Here is a 16,391-nt window from a genome sequence, read left to right on the forward strand (position 1 = left end):
ACCGCAAGTTGCCTAATATCTCCTGAACTTCTACATATTATTTTACCTTTTGCCAAGTTGTCATGGACAGAACAAATAAAGAGCCAATTCAAACTTGTCAATTAACTTTACAGATACTTCTTTGGGTTGTGGTGTAAAAAACAATTTGCCAAGAGAAATTATGTGCAAACCTCATGCAATGCAATTTGAACATGAAAGAATCAAGGAGAAACATGGTAATGATCTACATTTTTGATAAAGGGACTGCACTATTGATGTCTGTGTTATTTGAACATTCCTGACAGGGACCCACTGACCAGCAGGCCAAACACCCATTTGGGGCTGGTGGTTCATCTAGACTTCGGTGTATTCAAATGTAATATTACAATTACATAAATAAATTGCACTCGCTCATTCAAAAGAGACAGGATTTAGAAAAGATCTGCACTTATGAAAAGAAAAAAGCGAGGGGGAAAAAAACTAATGTACTAATGAGTAAACAGTCATCTTTTATTTCAAATAGTTATTTGTTACACCAAACATTTAAGTGCTTCATAGCAGCAGAACAATACAGCTTTCAGATAATACAAACTCTTACACATGCAGTGCATGGCTGGCTTTAGTAACATAAGATGCTTGAGGGTCACCAGGTGAAATAGGAGTGGAATTTGAACTTGAACTCCTTGGGGCTTTAATTCCCATCCCTTAGCTGCTAAGCTCCTTCTCATAAATGCTATTCATTCAGCAGAAACATTGAACAAGAAAGGTGCATTACAAGTGGCCTTTGGACACATACTCTGCTACTCCTCACAGTCTGCCCTCTGTCCAATTACAGACCTTGAAAACACACTACTTTCTCATCTACGCTGCAAAGGATTGACTTCTATAAAGCTCCATCGTCCACATAATATTACAACACTTTACATAACCAAAGTCCTTAAAGTATGCTGTCAGATAGAAACTGAAAGGTCCAGTTAATCAAAAACAAAGTGTACGTTCAAAGAAAATACTTACACAAATATTAAATATTTCAAACAGTAATGGGCAATCTATATCTAAAATATAATTAATCAATTGCACAGACTCTGCAGTGAGCCTTGTAAGGCTAAATAAAAATAAATAAATAAAATAATGGATCCTAACATTTTCAGCTTTCTTCAAAGCTCCCTCGCATGCAGGGTTGACATATTTAAGCAGAAAGTGGAACTGTCACACCACAGCCTTCTCACTTTTAAAGGCAGGTTGTCCAGTCTTCCACACATTTAACAGTGACGGGTTACAAAGTTGTTACACAATATGCATTTGCATTTTATTAAATGTGACATCTAATTTCATTCAATGCGTTTTGAGAGTACCATAATTATAAATGCTGACAGAACACTGTAGCAGGCTGGATGCTAAACAATGCTTTCTAATCCAGGCACACTCATAGGAAACTAAAATAGGCACAGCTAACACTGTGCTACAGTAAAGTGTCACTGCAATTGTGGCACAGACTAATTTTTTTAGGTATATGAATGACATAAATCCAATTTTTTTGGTATGAAAATGGAAATTCTGTAATCTTATTAAAAAAAAAAGTTCTGCTCTCAAAGTTCTGTCAAGGGCAACCAGAATGACAACTGCACACAGATCCTTACCTGCTTTTGAGACATTAGATATAAGTACTTGTGATCAGCAGAAAAGGCCATGTCTCGCAAAATTGGGCTACTTTCAACTGCTTGAATGGTCTCATATTGAAGAGTCCCATGAGAAGGTCCATCCACTCTGATCTGCAAGAAAGGAAGGAAGAAAAATCATGAAGACTCCTAATTCCAGTTAACATATTAATTACAGAACAAGCAGGTTACCCTAGAAAAAGATTTGATTACCAAAGTTCTTGCTGAGCTTCCTTGAGAACCACAATTAGTTTGTCACTTTAACTAACTAATAAAAGACACACTGTACCTGTCTTTTATAGTAACCCCATGAGGGTCCAAAAAAAAAAATAAGGCCTTCCCAAAAGTAATGTTGAATTATATAGGGAATAGTCCAAGATACTTTAGGAGATAAACCTAGACCTGAACTGTACTATACATACAGTACGCCATAAGCCAGCTAATCTTTCATTTTGACAGCAGCTTGCAAAAGGAAATTTGTCCAAGACCCAACTCATTGACTGTTATGTAAAGTCCACATATAAGTATCTAAAGCAGATTCTGCACTCTTAAGGATAATGAAACTCAAGTTACCCATTCATAAATGGTTGTTCTGTGTTGTACACTGTCAAGTGAATTCTAAGTGATTTTTTGCTCCATTTCTGGTGTTTGAACATCTTGTAATGTTTTCTTTTTACAAGGCTCAGTAATAATGTTCTGTGTTAAAGGATAAATACATTACACTCAAATATCTGAATGTTTATGCAGAAGCCAAAGAAAGTTAAATTCATCACTTACATACAGCTCACTTGATATCATGTGTGGAAAAATTAAGCAAGACATTTTACTAAGATTAGATAGATAGATAGATAGATAGATAGATAGATAGATAGATAGATAGATAGATAGATAGATAGATAGATAGATAGATAGATAGATAGATAGATAGATAGATAGATAGATAGATAGATAGATAGATAGATAGATAGATAGATAGATAGATAGATAGATAGATAGATAGATAGATTCACATATGTGCTACTGCTGGGCTTGAGCTCTCCATAACCCTAGCTGTACGAAGTGGGTTCCGAAAACTAATTTAAAAAAATGAATAATTGCATAGATTACTGCATACTGTATATATACAAATATTTGTATATGGGTAAAGAAAGGCATAATACAAGAATGCAGTAAATACATACAGTTATCATGTTTGCATGATTATCTATCTATCTATCTGTCGTGGGGAACAGCGTGGACACAGACAGGTAGACATCGTTGATTTCAACCCATACACATTTATTTACAATATTTACACAACAGTGAAGCACACAATCCAGTGCCGCAGCATCAATCACCCACAAGTCCAGGCCCTTACACAATGCCTCTCTTCTGGTCCGCCTCCACTCCTCTCCTCCGAGCTCTGTCCTCTTCCACCCAACTCCAGCCATCGAATGGAGGGAGGAGGCCCCTTTTATACACATCGGATGTGCTCCAGCTGCCTCCCGATTAGCCTCCGCCGGCACTCCCCAGTGTGGCAGAAGTACCAGCTGCGCACCCGGAAGCACTCCGGGTGTCCCTGGTCTTCTTCCCCCCAGCACTTCCGGGTGTGGTGGAAGTGCTGAGGGCCAGAGCTCCACAGGCATTGTGGTGCCCCCTAGCGGTGACCACGGGCCCCTATAGGGTTCAGCTTCAAAGCTCTGTTCCCGTGGTCCCCAAAGCCACCAGGGTGGTCGCCACCATGTGGTCTGGGGGAGGCGTAAGCCCTCCTCAAGTCCTCCTGGGCGTCCCGGCTGGGTACCACCCCCAGCCTCCTGTGACACTATCTATCTATCTATCTATCTATCTATCTATCTATCTATCTATCTATCTATCTATCTATCTATCTATCTATCTATCTATCTATCTATCTATCTATCTATCTATCTATCTATCTATCTATCTATCTATCTATCTATCTATCTATCTATCTATAGTCACTCCTCCTGTATCTACTATTTCTATAGTACTGTTTCTATCTATTAGATGGGTACAGTCGTTGGTACAGTCATTGATACATCTATTCAGATGCACATTTATTTTGTTCAGTATAGGGGTAAGTTTAAATAAAGAATAATTTGACAAATCAATCAATGGCATCCGCTTGGAAATTCTAAATACAAAATTGAAAGACTGACTATGCATGATATGTTTGTAAATGAAATGCCTTTGTATAAGGAATTCAGTGCCTCTTAAAAGGTGCTGGCTATGTGACTGTCGCCCATCTTTCCATTTACATGCTGATTCACCTTATCAAATGGCATCTGAACATTTTTTCTTTAAAATGGTATGCCATTTTGCTTGCCACCATGCAGTCTGGGTGCTTTGAAGGGCAGTGGCTTTGCACATCTGCCATAGTGTTTTTCCCCAAATAACATTAACAAGGAACCAGCCCCCACTTTTGTTTACAAATTTCAGATCTCTTATATGTGTAAGTTACATGCAATATATACAGTATGGTATAATTTATATATTTCTTTATCTACACAACAATGTAAGATCCTTATAATAGTATCAAATTACTTTGTTGGCAAGGCTCCTGTTTACAATTACATGTTTTCACAAGTTTCAAGCATAAGTATTCATTCAAGCATAAGTATTCATTTGAATTTTGTAATGTTAATACTAGGGGGATATTGTGATTTATGAAGTCCAGTGCAAAAAAGCAGTTTAGATCTTGAAGGTAAGAAATTGCACCGCACTGGTCACTGAATCTGTAGATGCCATTCATTTCTCAATGAATTTACATGAAAAGGCTCAATAGAATGTTGAAGGTAATGATAAAAATACTTCTAGTTAACAAAATAATACCAGGGTTGAAGCATTGTCAGCATTGTTATTAATAAAAATAAAAAAAAAACAGGTTGCAAATAAAGAAAATCAAGTGTGGTGCCATTCAAAAGGAGTTCCAGTCAGACAGATAATTTGCTGTAGCATTAGGTTACAATGGCCGAGCTCCACTTTTACTCTGGGGATCAGCACACATTTGACTAAATCTCTCAAATCAAGGAGTCAAAACAATGTTGTGCACAACTTTCCTGCTGTATATTAAGGAAAGAAAGCTTAACATCCAATATCATGAATTTTTAATGTGCAGTAACTTTAAAAACCATAAACATGGCTATAAGGAGCATGTACATTATATAAAAGAATAACAAAATCTCTTGTAGGACACACAAACATGTAATGCTTCCTTTTATTTCAATTATATTAATTAGGAATTGCTAATGACCCTAACCCATTTATTTTTAATTCCTAATTATTCGAACACATACTGACATTTTCCTCAGATTCTTTTTTTTTTTTGATGTTTACATGTCTACAGTGTCTTAGTCATTTCACTACACTCTTCCAACCCCTTCCACAACCTCTGTTGGTTTAGATAACAAAACAACATTTTCAAAAACGGAATCTGCGGAGGCGATTTATTGTCAATAAGTGGCTGCATGAGCGAACACACTTGTCTGCTGTTTACTGTGTGCTGCATTGTAACAAGCTGTAGAGCTACCCTCCTGTGTGTGTTTTTTGTGAATATTTGCTACAGGGCAGATTTTACCATGCTCAGTCCCAAAAGGGATTAATTTCCCTTGCTGGCTGATGCAGGGAGTCCGATTAACCAGCAGGAGAGTGTGTGCTGGCAGAGCCGCAGGAGGTACAAAGGCCAGCCGTGTACATCATGTTTGGGTATTGGCTAATTCTCTTGTCATGTGGGGTGACAGCCTCAAGTGGTAACATTTTGGCAGGATGTGCATGCTGATTCTAGGCATCACATTCTCAGTCAGCGGTTAGTACAAAATGCATTAAGAAGAACAGTTCAATAAAATAGAGAAATGCAGTTGTTTTGGGGAAAAAATGTTTTCCTGATATGTTACTTGATTTGTAATAAAGTGAGAGAACAACTATAACATAAAGATATATTAACAGGGAGCCAGCACATGTTTAGAGAGGCAAGGTCCTGTTCTACCAGTGTGCATTTTACTGGGGAGAAACAGCAGTGGGAGGTCAATCTTCTAACTACAGGCCAGCAAAGCTGTGGAAGGATCTGCCTGCTTATGTTAGGAAGGCCCCATCAGTCTCAACACTTTCCTCCATTAGTCATATCTTAGCTATAATGTCCATGGACCTAGTACTCCTAGGATTCATTAATGCTAATAAAATTGAATTGTCCCTTTATTAGCCCTTGTTTCACATAGTTTGTATTAGTGAGTTTTGTGTCGTATACAGTTTCACATAATGGTAGCAATGCATACAATGTTGCAACTGTGAAATATAAAAATCACTTAAAATAGTTTTTATAGGGTTTTTAAAGTTTTTTGGGTTGGGGGGAGAAACAAGGAACATTGTTTTCTGTAAAGCTTCTCTCACATTATGCGTTTACCTGCATTTTTTCTACAACTTCATAGTACAAGTCATTTTCAATACACCAGTAAAATTAATTACATTTTATGTCACTCACTGCAGAGGATAACAGTGTATTTTTTAAAAAAATGTAACATTCTGCATATTTTCCACATGATGATGAACACGCCCAATAGCGCATACACAACACATATCTCAGGGCTCCAAAATGTGTACATGTGATAGAAAATGAGTCCCTTGTGTGTTTTTCACTTGGGGACTTTATCTAAATACTAAATAACCGATGCAGAAATATCACAAGAAAATGTTCCCCTACAGGTTCTACACATTCCTTTCTTCTTCTGTCTGTAGCATGAATTTCGCTGGTTGTGAAACACTGTTTGTTTTACAAACCTCTGAGTTTCACTACAGATTTAATTTTGCACAGATTGCTGGCTTATCCCTAGTTTGTGTGTTTAGGTATATAAATGTACAGTGGAACCTTGGTTTGCGAGTAACTTGGTTTACGAGTGTTTTACAAGATGAGCTAAAATTTTGACTTGATAAACGAGCGAGGTCTTGCAATTCGAGTAGTATGTATACGCTTTGTCCGCTGAGCGTCACGTGATCACAACTGAACTGATTGTTCTTCTCTCTCTCTCTGTGGGATTGTGGGCAATCGTCTCCTATTCTCCGTCTTAGTCAGCGTGCCTCACTCATATAGTCAACATCCGTACGCGTGTATACTGTTTACTACAGCATTGTGACTGTGTGTGCGTGTGTGTGTGCTGTGATGTGCGAGTCCCCGTCTTGTACCCCAAAACACGAAGCTGAGTCTCAATACTTTAGCGACACCAGCTTTATTCCGCTTGAAACAGCAACAGCGCGGTTATTTATTGTAGTGGGATCTGCCACTCTCCTATACACAGACACAGCAGTCAGGCAGGGTTGTGGCCAAGTAGTACTGTGCCCTGCGCATTTATAATGTTCCTTGTTCCTTGTATCACCCATCGATGGCAGGCACTTATAGCATGTCTGCGATCTTTTCGGATTCGCTTTTACGGTGAACTGCTACAGCGCTGGGAGACTGCGATTGCTTTGGGACACTCTTCCGTGTGTCGTCCCGTTGGGTGGAATCCCACAAGAGTTTAGAAACTCACTCACACTAGCCATGATTCTTTTCAAAGGTAAAGTGCAGGTTAATTTGTTTTATGTATTTTTACTTTATATTTTGTATTAATCATTTTTATATGAATAGTTTTGGGTTGTGGAACGAATCTTCTGAGTTTCCATTATTTCTTATGGGGAAATTCACTTTGATATACGAGTGCTTTGGAATGCGAGCACGTTTCCGGAACGAATTATGTTCGCAAACCGAGTTTCCACTGTATTATTGTTTTGCTCTCAATGCATTGTAGTTGTGGATTTGTGCACACACACTCTGGGCACTCAGTAGGTGAAGAGAGTTAGACAAGATAAATTGGAAAACAATATCTACATTGACTGAAGAAAAACATTTGATGAGTGAGAGTAATCATCAAATTACAAGACACAGATTGTCAGGTCAGAAAAGTGCAAAGTAAGCACAAATAAAACAGGATTTGTTACTATGTTAATTGATGTTTTAAGTGTGATTCCAAAGGTTTCAGTGCTTGGGTTGCTGCTCTTTCTTATTTATATAAATGATTTACTCACAACTGTAATAAACCAGTTTGTAGATGGCACAAAACTAGCTGATTTACCAGATCCTTTGAAAATCAGTTTGATCTTTACAAACGGAGTCAGACAGATTTATATAGGTGTTGATATGCATCAATTATTTTTCACATAAATAAAAGTAAAATTCTGAGAATGCATGAAAGAAACCAATAGACACAATTACGCACTGGAGGCTTTGGAACTAATAAGCATGAGTTACGAAGAAGACACGAGGCCTAATGGATTTATCATTAAGTACAACAAGACAATGTGAAGAAAAAATTGGACAGCTTTAATAAAAGGTTTTGCTATGTACTGCACCACCTCAGTGTGGAATTAAAATCAAGGCAGGTTAGGCTTAACCATTTGGGAGACAATGTTAGGAACAATAGGTAGCTGTCAATTGTTACAACAAAATATCTTTTTGAACAAGACTATAGGGGCATGGACACTGCATAAGAGTAAATGTTAATTAATATTTCTACAGTATATGGAGTTGTAGACACAGTACATAGAACTGGAAATCCAGTAATTTACCTGAACGTAACACCTTAGGGATATTTAAATGTTAATATAGCATTATGTTGGACACATTAAGTGAGTGAGAATTGACGAGCTGCACTTGTCAAAACTTTTCTTACATTCTTATGCTCCTAAAACAAATAATCAACCTCGAAAAGTTCCTTAATTTATAACTTTAATGAAATCCAATAACACTCTTGGCAACATATCGAGTAACATAATGAAAAATATCTCTTCTAAGCATTTTTCAGAGCCTGAAGGCACAGAAATATATCCGCTTGATTAAATTTACACTAGCACCAGAAAGGGGACTTTATGTTATTCACAATCATGAACAATGTCTTGAAGGTTTCCAATCAGTATTACATCAAGAACCGATTCTTACATTTGAAACAGTGAAATGAAGAGCAGCTTGCAGGTGCTATTTTGACTCTTATTTACTGATTTGTACCTTTTTTTTCTCTTGCTAAGCAGAATGTTATCGATCAGTTTCACCATTTGTGTCACCAAGGGATACTACTAGAGCTATTAATGTTTACTTTTTTATGCCCTTTTTTCATCAAAGTCAGCAGGCGAAATGCAGCCACAACTCCAGGATTGCCTTCTCATTCTTCAGAAAGAACACATTGATTTTTCCCATACAGTTTAACATCTTATGTATCTTATGCTTCAAGACTGACTTCCATCACTGCAGCCTTGGAGTGACACTTCGATAAAGATATCAGAACTTGTGAGATGCTCTAAGGGTCCAGACAGGCTTACCTCTGAAATCCTAGACAGCAGTTGTAAGCAGCTCTCACTTCACCTTGGGTCACACAAACTGACATGAGACACATTAACAGCCCTAAATCAGAAGATAAAAAAAACTGATGCTTTTGTAAAGAACACAGAGGCCAGGTCTGGTCAATATATTTTGTGAATACTAGAAATAAGCTGTAAAATTCCATGTTTAAGAACTGCCATGAAGTAAATGTGAAAAAAAAAAACCAAACCGTTCAATTTTCAAAGCAATTTTTCATGGATTCTTTTCATGGTTCTATACAATTTGATGCTCCTTAATGAAAATGCAGAGTACCAAATTTAAAACAAAATAAAAACTTGAATGTACTTCTTTCATTTTAAGAATTCAACTCTGAAATCCAGTACCATTGAAATGTAATATGTACCAATATTACATAGACACCACATACATACGGTGCACATCCTAGTAGAAGACCATTGATACAAATTAGCAGACGATGATAGGAACCTCCTTGTTACCAAAACAAATCTGCTCTTTCATAGTGCTCTGAGGCATGGCAGCTTGATGCTTGATATTTTGAATGAGTCTGGGGACACCACAAGTGAGTTCATAGCATTGTTGGCTCTTTAGTGTCATTACTAATCTCCCTTCACTAATATACTTACAACAGAAAAAAAATGAACCGTGAAAAGAATCTGTCTGTCTATCATTTTAAAAAAATGTAATTCTAAAATTTAAAATTAAATTTAATTGAAATGTAATTCTCTACAGGCTTTTTAGAGAAAGCCTTTTAAATCAATCAGTCTAGCTATCTAAGAGTATATGTTTTCAATTCTACTTTGATTTAACATCATCTCATTTTACTGTATATACCAGGGGTGTCCAACTCCAGTCCTGGTGGGCCACAGTGGCTTCAGGTTTTCATTCTAACCCTTTTCCTAATCAGTGAGCAGTTTTCACTGCTAATTAACTCCTTTTCCTTTTATTTTAATAGTCCTGTTTTTAAGGATTCAGTCCTCTGAATTGATTCATTTCTTCATTAAATGGCAGCCAAACAGAAACGAAATGAGCCAACAGCTGACCAGCTAAATTGGAACGTCAAACTCCAACCAATTTCACTCCAACCAGTTTCTTAATGAGAAGCCAATTGTTGCTGTTAATTAAAGCCGTTATTGAATATCATGACTTGTTGCTGCTCTCATCCTGCCATAGCAGACTTTTTATTTATTTATTTATTCCTAAGACCAACGTCAAGATTTTTCGGTGACCTGAGCAGACCAACATGACAGAGACCTTCACCTTTCTTTATTTGCAGGTTAGCTGGTCATGTGGTGGCTTGTTTTGTGTCTCATTATCGTTTGGCTGCTCTTTAAGGAAAAAGAGTCAACTAAGGGGTCTGAGTCATGTCAATTAAAACTAAGGCAAAACAAGTTAATCAGCAGCAAAAACGACTCACTAATTAAGAAGATGGTTAGAATGAAAACCTGCAGTGACTGCGGACCACCAGGACCGGAGTTGGACACCTTTATTGCGTGAATCCATAAATATCCAATAGGAATTCAAGAAATGAAACAAAGTCTTCCTTATTTTGTTGTTATGAGATGTAACTCTTATACCATTTATGAAAATTAATTGATAGTGATCCCATAAGTAGAAATGACACTAACACAGTTCAGTGTTTATTATCATTTGTATCTATGCCTGCTGTTTGTTAAGTGTCTGTATTTGAACACAATTAATGATTCATCATTTGAATTAAATGTTTTGTTTGACAATCTAGACCTTTTCCACTCTAATTCCATAGCCTGGAAAAAAAACCAAAAAACTTTAATGTGCTTTTTTGTATTTTGATAACCTTGTGTCTTTTTCTTTATCTTTACAATTTATTTGTTTCTGTACATTTTGCTTCCTTAAGTCTATTCAAATACTGACAATTAACAAACAGTGGTTCAAATGACAATGGATAATGAAGATGTGCAACTGTTTCAGAATTATTTGCACTTATGGCATCATTGGCAATCAGAGGATAAAAAAAACAAATGAGTTTGAGATTAAGTCATACTTACTAACTAGTTGAAAAAGTGGATAAAGCACATTGTGAATTTTTGGACAAAGCAGATAAAGGTCTAAGGAATAATTTAATGTTTAATTGAAAGAGAAGTGGGGAAAAAACAGGAACTGGCTTGAATAAAAACATGCTTACACTGTGGCTTTCCTGGACCAGGACTGAGTACTCTGATCAAAACGGATTAAATGCTGGAATCTCTCTGGCTATCTAATAGCTTGCAAAAGACAGCTACTGAAACCTATCAAAAATATTGTTACATATCGCAGTCAGGGTGTACCTCTATTACTGTATAATACATAGTATTGTATACACCGTACAAATATAACATAATATTCTCATAGCCATTGACTGCATTCCAGTAGAAAAGTAAGGGAAGATGGAGTCTTTCCTAGTATTTCTAGGTGCAAGACAGGAAACATCCTTGGATAGGTGGAGCTCAACCAGAGGCAATATAAAACTGGCAATTGACCTAACACAGATGACTCTGTGCTCAGAAAACAAGCCCTATGTGCATTTACATATATTTATATATATACATACTGTACATGCATTCATTTATAAATTTATTCAAAATGTGTTTACACTTTTGTGTACATCTGGAGTGAGGTAAGCAAAAGATTGCAATGCTTGTCTTAGCTAGAACACACTGCAGTCTTAGGAGGCACAGAAGAGATGTGCTCTGAACCATCACATAGGTCATATTTTTTCAGCTGCTGTCATGGCAGACCCACAAGTCATTTCATTTTAATGAATTCAGTTTTGACAGATCTTTAATACAGTTGAAAACCATATTACCATTTTATTCACAACACCACTGGAGATATGGTTATGGGTATTGTTCGCTAATGGATCTGTGGTTTTTAATTTGAACCTCTGATGGCCTTAGCATAACAAAAAGGTAACGCATTGCCTCTGCTTCTCTGTCAAATTCCGTGTTCAGTAAAAGCATTTTTGCATTTATTAGAAAACATTTTGTAGAACTCTGCAAAGTGCATCCGTTTGTGAGGCAGAAACTATGAAAACTAAAGTTTCAAATGGTTATCAATCAATATTTGAATCACACTGGCTGCACACATCAGAGCTGAGGCTTTCAGTGAGTTACTGTTAAAGAATAAAAAAAGCTATTTTAGTTATGTAACAAAAGGTATCTGTTTGATCTGCAGCAGCATCAATAGTATACGAGAATATTTTCCCTTTATGAGAACAGCATAGCAAAATGTAACAAAAGCTGCCTTTTTAAGCACTGTAGTCATGTTACCAATTTGTACTAAAGCAGAATGGCTATGGTTTTTCATGCTAGATATCTCCAATTTGATCCATTCTCTCTCATTGGATATTCAGGTAACCACAATATCTTAAACATTCAGAAATGGCTCTAACCTGTCGCAAAATAATTGGATTTTAGTACTGGGTCATGAGGAGCTAGAGTCTATCATGCCAGTATCAAAGAGGCACCAGGGATGTGTGCTGGTAGAGATGCCAGTCCATTGCAGATGTGGAACCAAACTCACTCAGACTGGGCCAAATTTCCCTAAGAAAATAGGAATAACATGCAGACTCAACAGATAGTAAGATCATTTGAAATTAAACAGAGCATGCATGAATCAATTTTCATTTTATTGCCAGCATTAGTTAAGTTGGCAATCAGTTCTACCACTGCTACCAGCAATTAGCAACATTAGGTAGAATATTGTACATGAGTAGGAGTGATTTTGTACTGTTTCTTACATTATCTATCTATCTATCTATCTATCTATCTATCTATCTATCTATCTATCTATCTATCTATCTATCTATCTATCTATCTATCTATCTATCTATCTATCTATCTATCTATCTATCTATCTATCTATCTATCTATCTATCTATCTATCTATCTATCTATCTATCTATCTATCTATCTATCTATCTATCTATCCTATTTTTTCCATCACAGTGTCATGGCGTGGGGTCTAGCGTTAATCAGTAAAATTGAGTTCAAGCCAGGGACTAAGAATGAGACGTCTTTGCAGTGCAGGGCACCTTCATGCATACAAGCATACTGAATTCATTTAAAGGCACTAATTCTAGAAACCTGCACATTTTTGGCATGTGAGAGGAAACCAAAGCTGCGAAAATAAAGCTGCACATCTGCCAAAATAACGTGCAGATTCCTTACAAGCTTTAATCAGGCAGGGGATCAAATCCAGTCTATGGAGCTTTTGCCACCGTGCTTCCTTATTTATTTGCCTTACAACAAATGACAAACATAATGAGCAACATAATACATTTTTTGAAGTAAGAAATAACTTTAGCAAGTTGAATTAATGCCAGATTTGGCTGTCAAGGGACACTCATGTTTGAATTTTATCTTGGCTTCTTCCATGGCTGTACCTGTATGAAAATATACTCTGTGCCATCTCCCCGCAGAAAGCTATTGCTTATGTTAAGTAATTTAGACAACAGATTTGCTTGAAATGATCTTCCTAATGAACTAACAGTTTTAAAGGTATCTAAGCAACAGGGATTTATTTTAATGCAGACAGAACAAAATGTTATTTACAATACTGCATAAGCCTGCAAAGCATCCAAAATCTGGGATTGTGTGGTCCCTTGATATTTCCTAATTCCAGAGTATCTTAATTACACTAAAAAGAGAGCGAGAGAGAGAAAAAACATGGACTGCAGTGAAGCCAAATAATAATTATTTATTGACCTTGATGAAAACATTTCATTTGCTGACTAAATTAAAAAAAAAATCCCAAAATGAACACAGGCTGGTTATCCTTGACTAAGTTGAAATGCACCTGGTACTATTAATATTCTAATGGGGCTGTTCATTTAAATAAATATATCAAATACAAACTGCATTTTAAGAGCAGCTGATATCTGCATGTACATTAACTGATCTGATTGCCTACTGTGTGAAAAAGGCCAAAACACCCCATGAAATGATGCCTTTAATGATAATTAACTCTGCTAGTTTTAACTGGAGAGTAGCAGGTTGGGAAGCTCCGCTCTCAACCCAGAGGCTTTATCTGTAATCAGGAAGGATGTGACAGCTTCTGCTTCAATGCGAATGATTCACTTCCTAAAATCCTTTGAATTGTCCTAGTATTTGTGACCATTCTGTTGGTACTCCCTCACAGCACCACAGTTTCTGTCTTCGTGGAGTTTGCATGTTCTCCCCAGGTCTTTTGGGTATTCCTCTGACATTCCAAAGATTTATATGTTTTGTTTATGCTGAAGATGATGAATTATCTCATGTGAGCTAAAGTGGGGAAGCAGCACTGTGCCTCATGGTAAGGATACCCGAGTTCAAATCTGTTGGGGGTTGGGGGGTTGGGTCCTCCCTACATAGTGTTTCCATGTTCTCCTAGTGTCCACATGTTCACGTGGATTTCTTCCAGGTGCACCAGTTTCCTACCTCAGTCCAAAGACATGCTGGTTCGGTGCAACAGTGATACTAAATTGTCCCTAGTGTGCGTTTGTGTGTGAATGTGTTCATACTGTCCAGGTTCATACCCTGTCCAGGAGATTGTTTTTGCTTTGCACCCAAGCTTGCTGAGATAGGCTGTATTAGAAAATGGATGGATGATTGTATTTAGAGTGGGTATATGGTATGTGGATGAATGTGCTGTATGATGAGCTGGCACCTCGTTTGAAGCTGGCTCCTTCCTTTTGCCCCTATGACTCCGGTTTGGATTGGGCAGATTTGATAACAGACAGATGTAGTTTTGACTAGGGAGTATTATTATGCACTTTCATTGTAATTCAACTTCTGTATGCCACATTTTTGCCCGTAGGGATAAATAACAGAATAATAGGACCCATACTACCACCTAAACAAACCCAGATTTATCACACAGCAGTATTTCCTGATTTCTTTGTCAATGAAAATATACTTCTAGCAAGCACTCAGACATTTATTCAGTCTTATATGTCAAATGGGCAACATTAAGAGCTAAACGAGTTTAAATAAGGATTAAAGAGCAGGAGAAGATTTTTTTGTTAACAGATCAATCACATTTTTTCTTTATTTTGTAGCAGGTAGCTCTTACCATGTCTTCCTTAAACATGTGCCTGAGACTGATGAAATGCCACTGTTATGCCTTATTTCTTTATATGCACACATCAAAGGTGGTATGGACAGCTTATAAAAAGATAACTCTAATATTGACTTTAGTGTAAATGTAAATATGCTGCATATAACATGTGAAGTCTCATTCCAAGATCCAAATGCTCAATGCAGCATATCAGTAAATTTAAGAAATGCAAAAACACTCTTAACTCTCCTCATTAAGGTTTATACGTATCATTTGTTGGGCACGTAGGTAATGGTGCAAACCACCTTTGTTGTACATATTGCAATTAATGATCAGCATGCATGATAATAAAACACATTAAAGAGCCAAGAGGAGTGCATTACAGTGTCAGATATAAAAATGATCAGTACAATACCAATGAAAACTCCAAATACAAGCGTTGCAACCCTCTCTGTGCTTTATTCAAAATGAAGGAAATGTCTGCATTTTAATGCATGGTTAATTTTGAAAATATCTCGCTTTCTACTTCAGAGCAATCCATTTTCTAGTGCGTACATAGTAGGTTCTCAACATGGCATGTTGCAATGATGTGCATTATAAACAGTGAGCTGCTGAATTTCTTATGGAGCAGAAAGGACCGCATAACAAACATTCACACATGGTTTAAAAAGAATATGGAGACAACACTGTTGATACTGTTAGTCTTTAGGCTTCATGAACTGCTGGTTCTGAGAAAGTTATTATGTAGTCGACATTAAAAAAATGCATTAAATATTTAATACATTTCTCTTAACTTTCCTTGGACATTTATGGATGAATTTTATAGTACAATTTCATATTATTGTGTACACAATATCGTAACAATATTTATTTACTGCTGTGTCATATGGCCGGGGCCCTTGCCTGGCCGGGATGCCTCTATGTTGGAAGGACCAGGGGAAGGAGCATTGCCTCCCCCGAAGCACTAGAGGGCAGCCCCCATGGAGTGTAGTGGTACCATGGGTTTGGAGCATGGAAGCTCAACCCTGTTGGGGCCCGTGGCCAACGCCAGGGGGTGCCTTTAGAAATGTTGAGCCCTTTGATGCAGCACTGAGGCCACACCTGGACGTGCTGCTGGAAATAGGTCAACGAGTACCTGGAGCACTTCTGGGTGCCTTATAAAAGGAGCCAGCAGCTGGCTGTTCTGAGGGCCAGTGTTGGGTGGGAGAAGACGAAGCTCGTCAGCAGGAGTGGAGTCTAGAGAAGAGATAAAGAAAAGAAGGTTTTGTGTTGACCTGTGCTTTGTGCTTGGTACTGGAAAGAAAGACTTGTGTCCTGCCTGTCTGTATCAGCATTCGAGCGGC

The 16,391-nt window shown here is 37.3% G+C and overlaps 1 protein-coding gene across 2 annotated transcripts in view; it reads right to left on the minus strand.

The window, feature by feature from the left end:
- plxna4 (plexin A4) overlaps positions 1 to 16,391 on the minus strand; it is a 1,034,568-nt gene that overhangs the window by 645,803 nt on the left and 372,374 nt on the right. For both annotated transcript variants that reach the window (XM_051928179.1, XM_028814360.2), the window contains exon 4: positions 1,620 to 1,751. In XM_051928179.1, coding sequence (XP_051784139.1) covers positions 1,620 to 1,751 — 132 coding nt within the window. The remainder of the gene's footprint in view (positions 1 to 1,619; positions 1,752 to 16,391) is intronic.

Source organism: Erpetoichthys calabaricus, chromosome 1 (genome assembly GCF_900747795.2).
Source record: "Erpetoichthys calabaricus chromosome 1, fErpCal1.3, whole genome shotgun sequence".
NCBI lineage: Eukaryota > Metazoa > Chordata > Cladistia > Polypteriformes > Polypteridae > Erpetoichthys > Erpetoichthys calabaricus.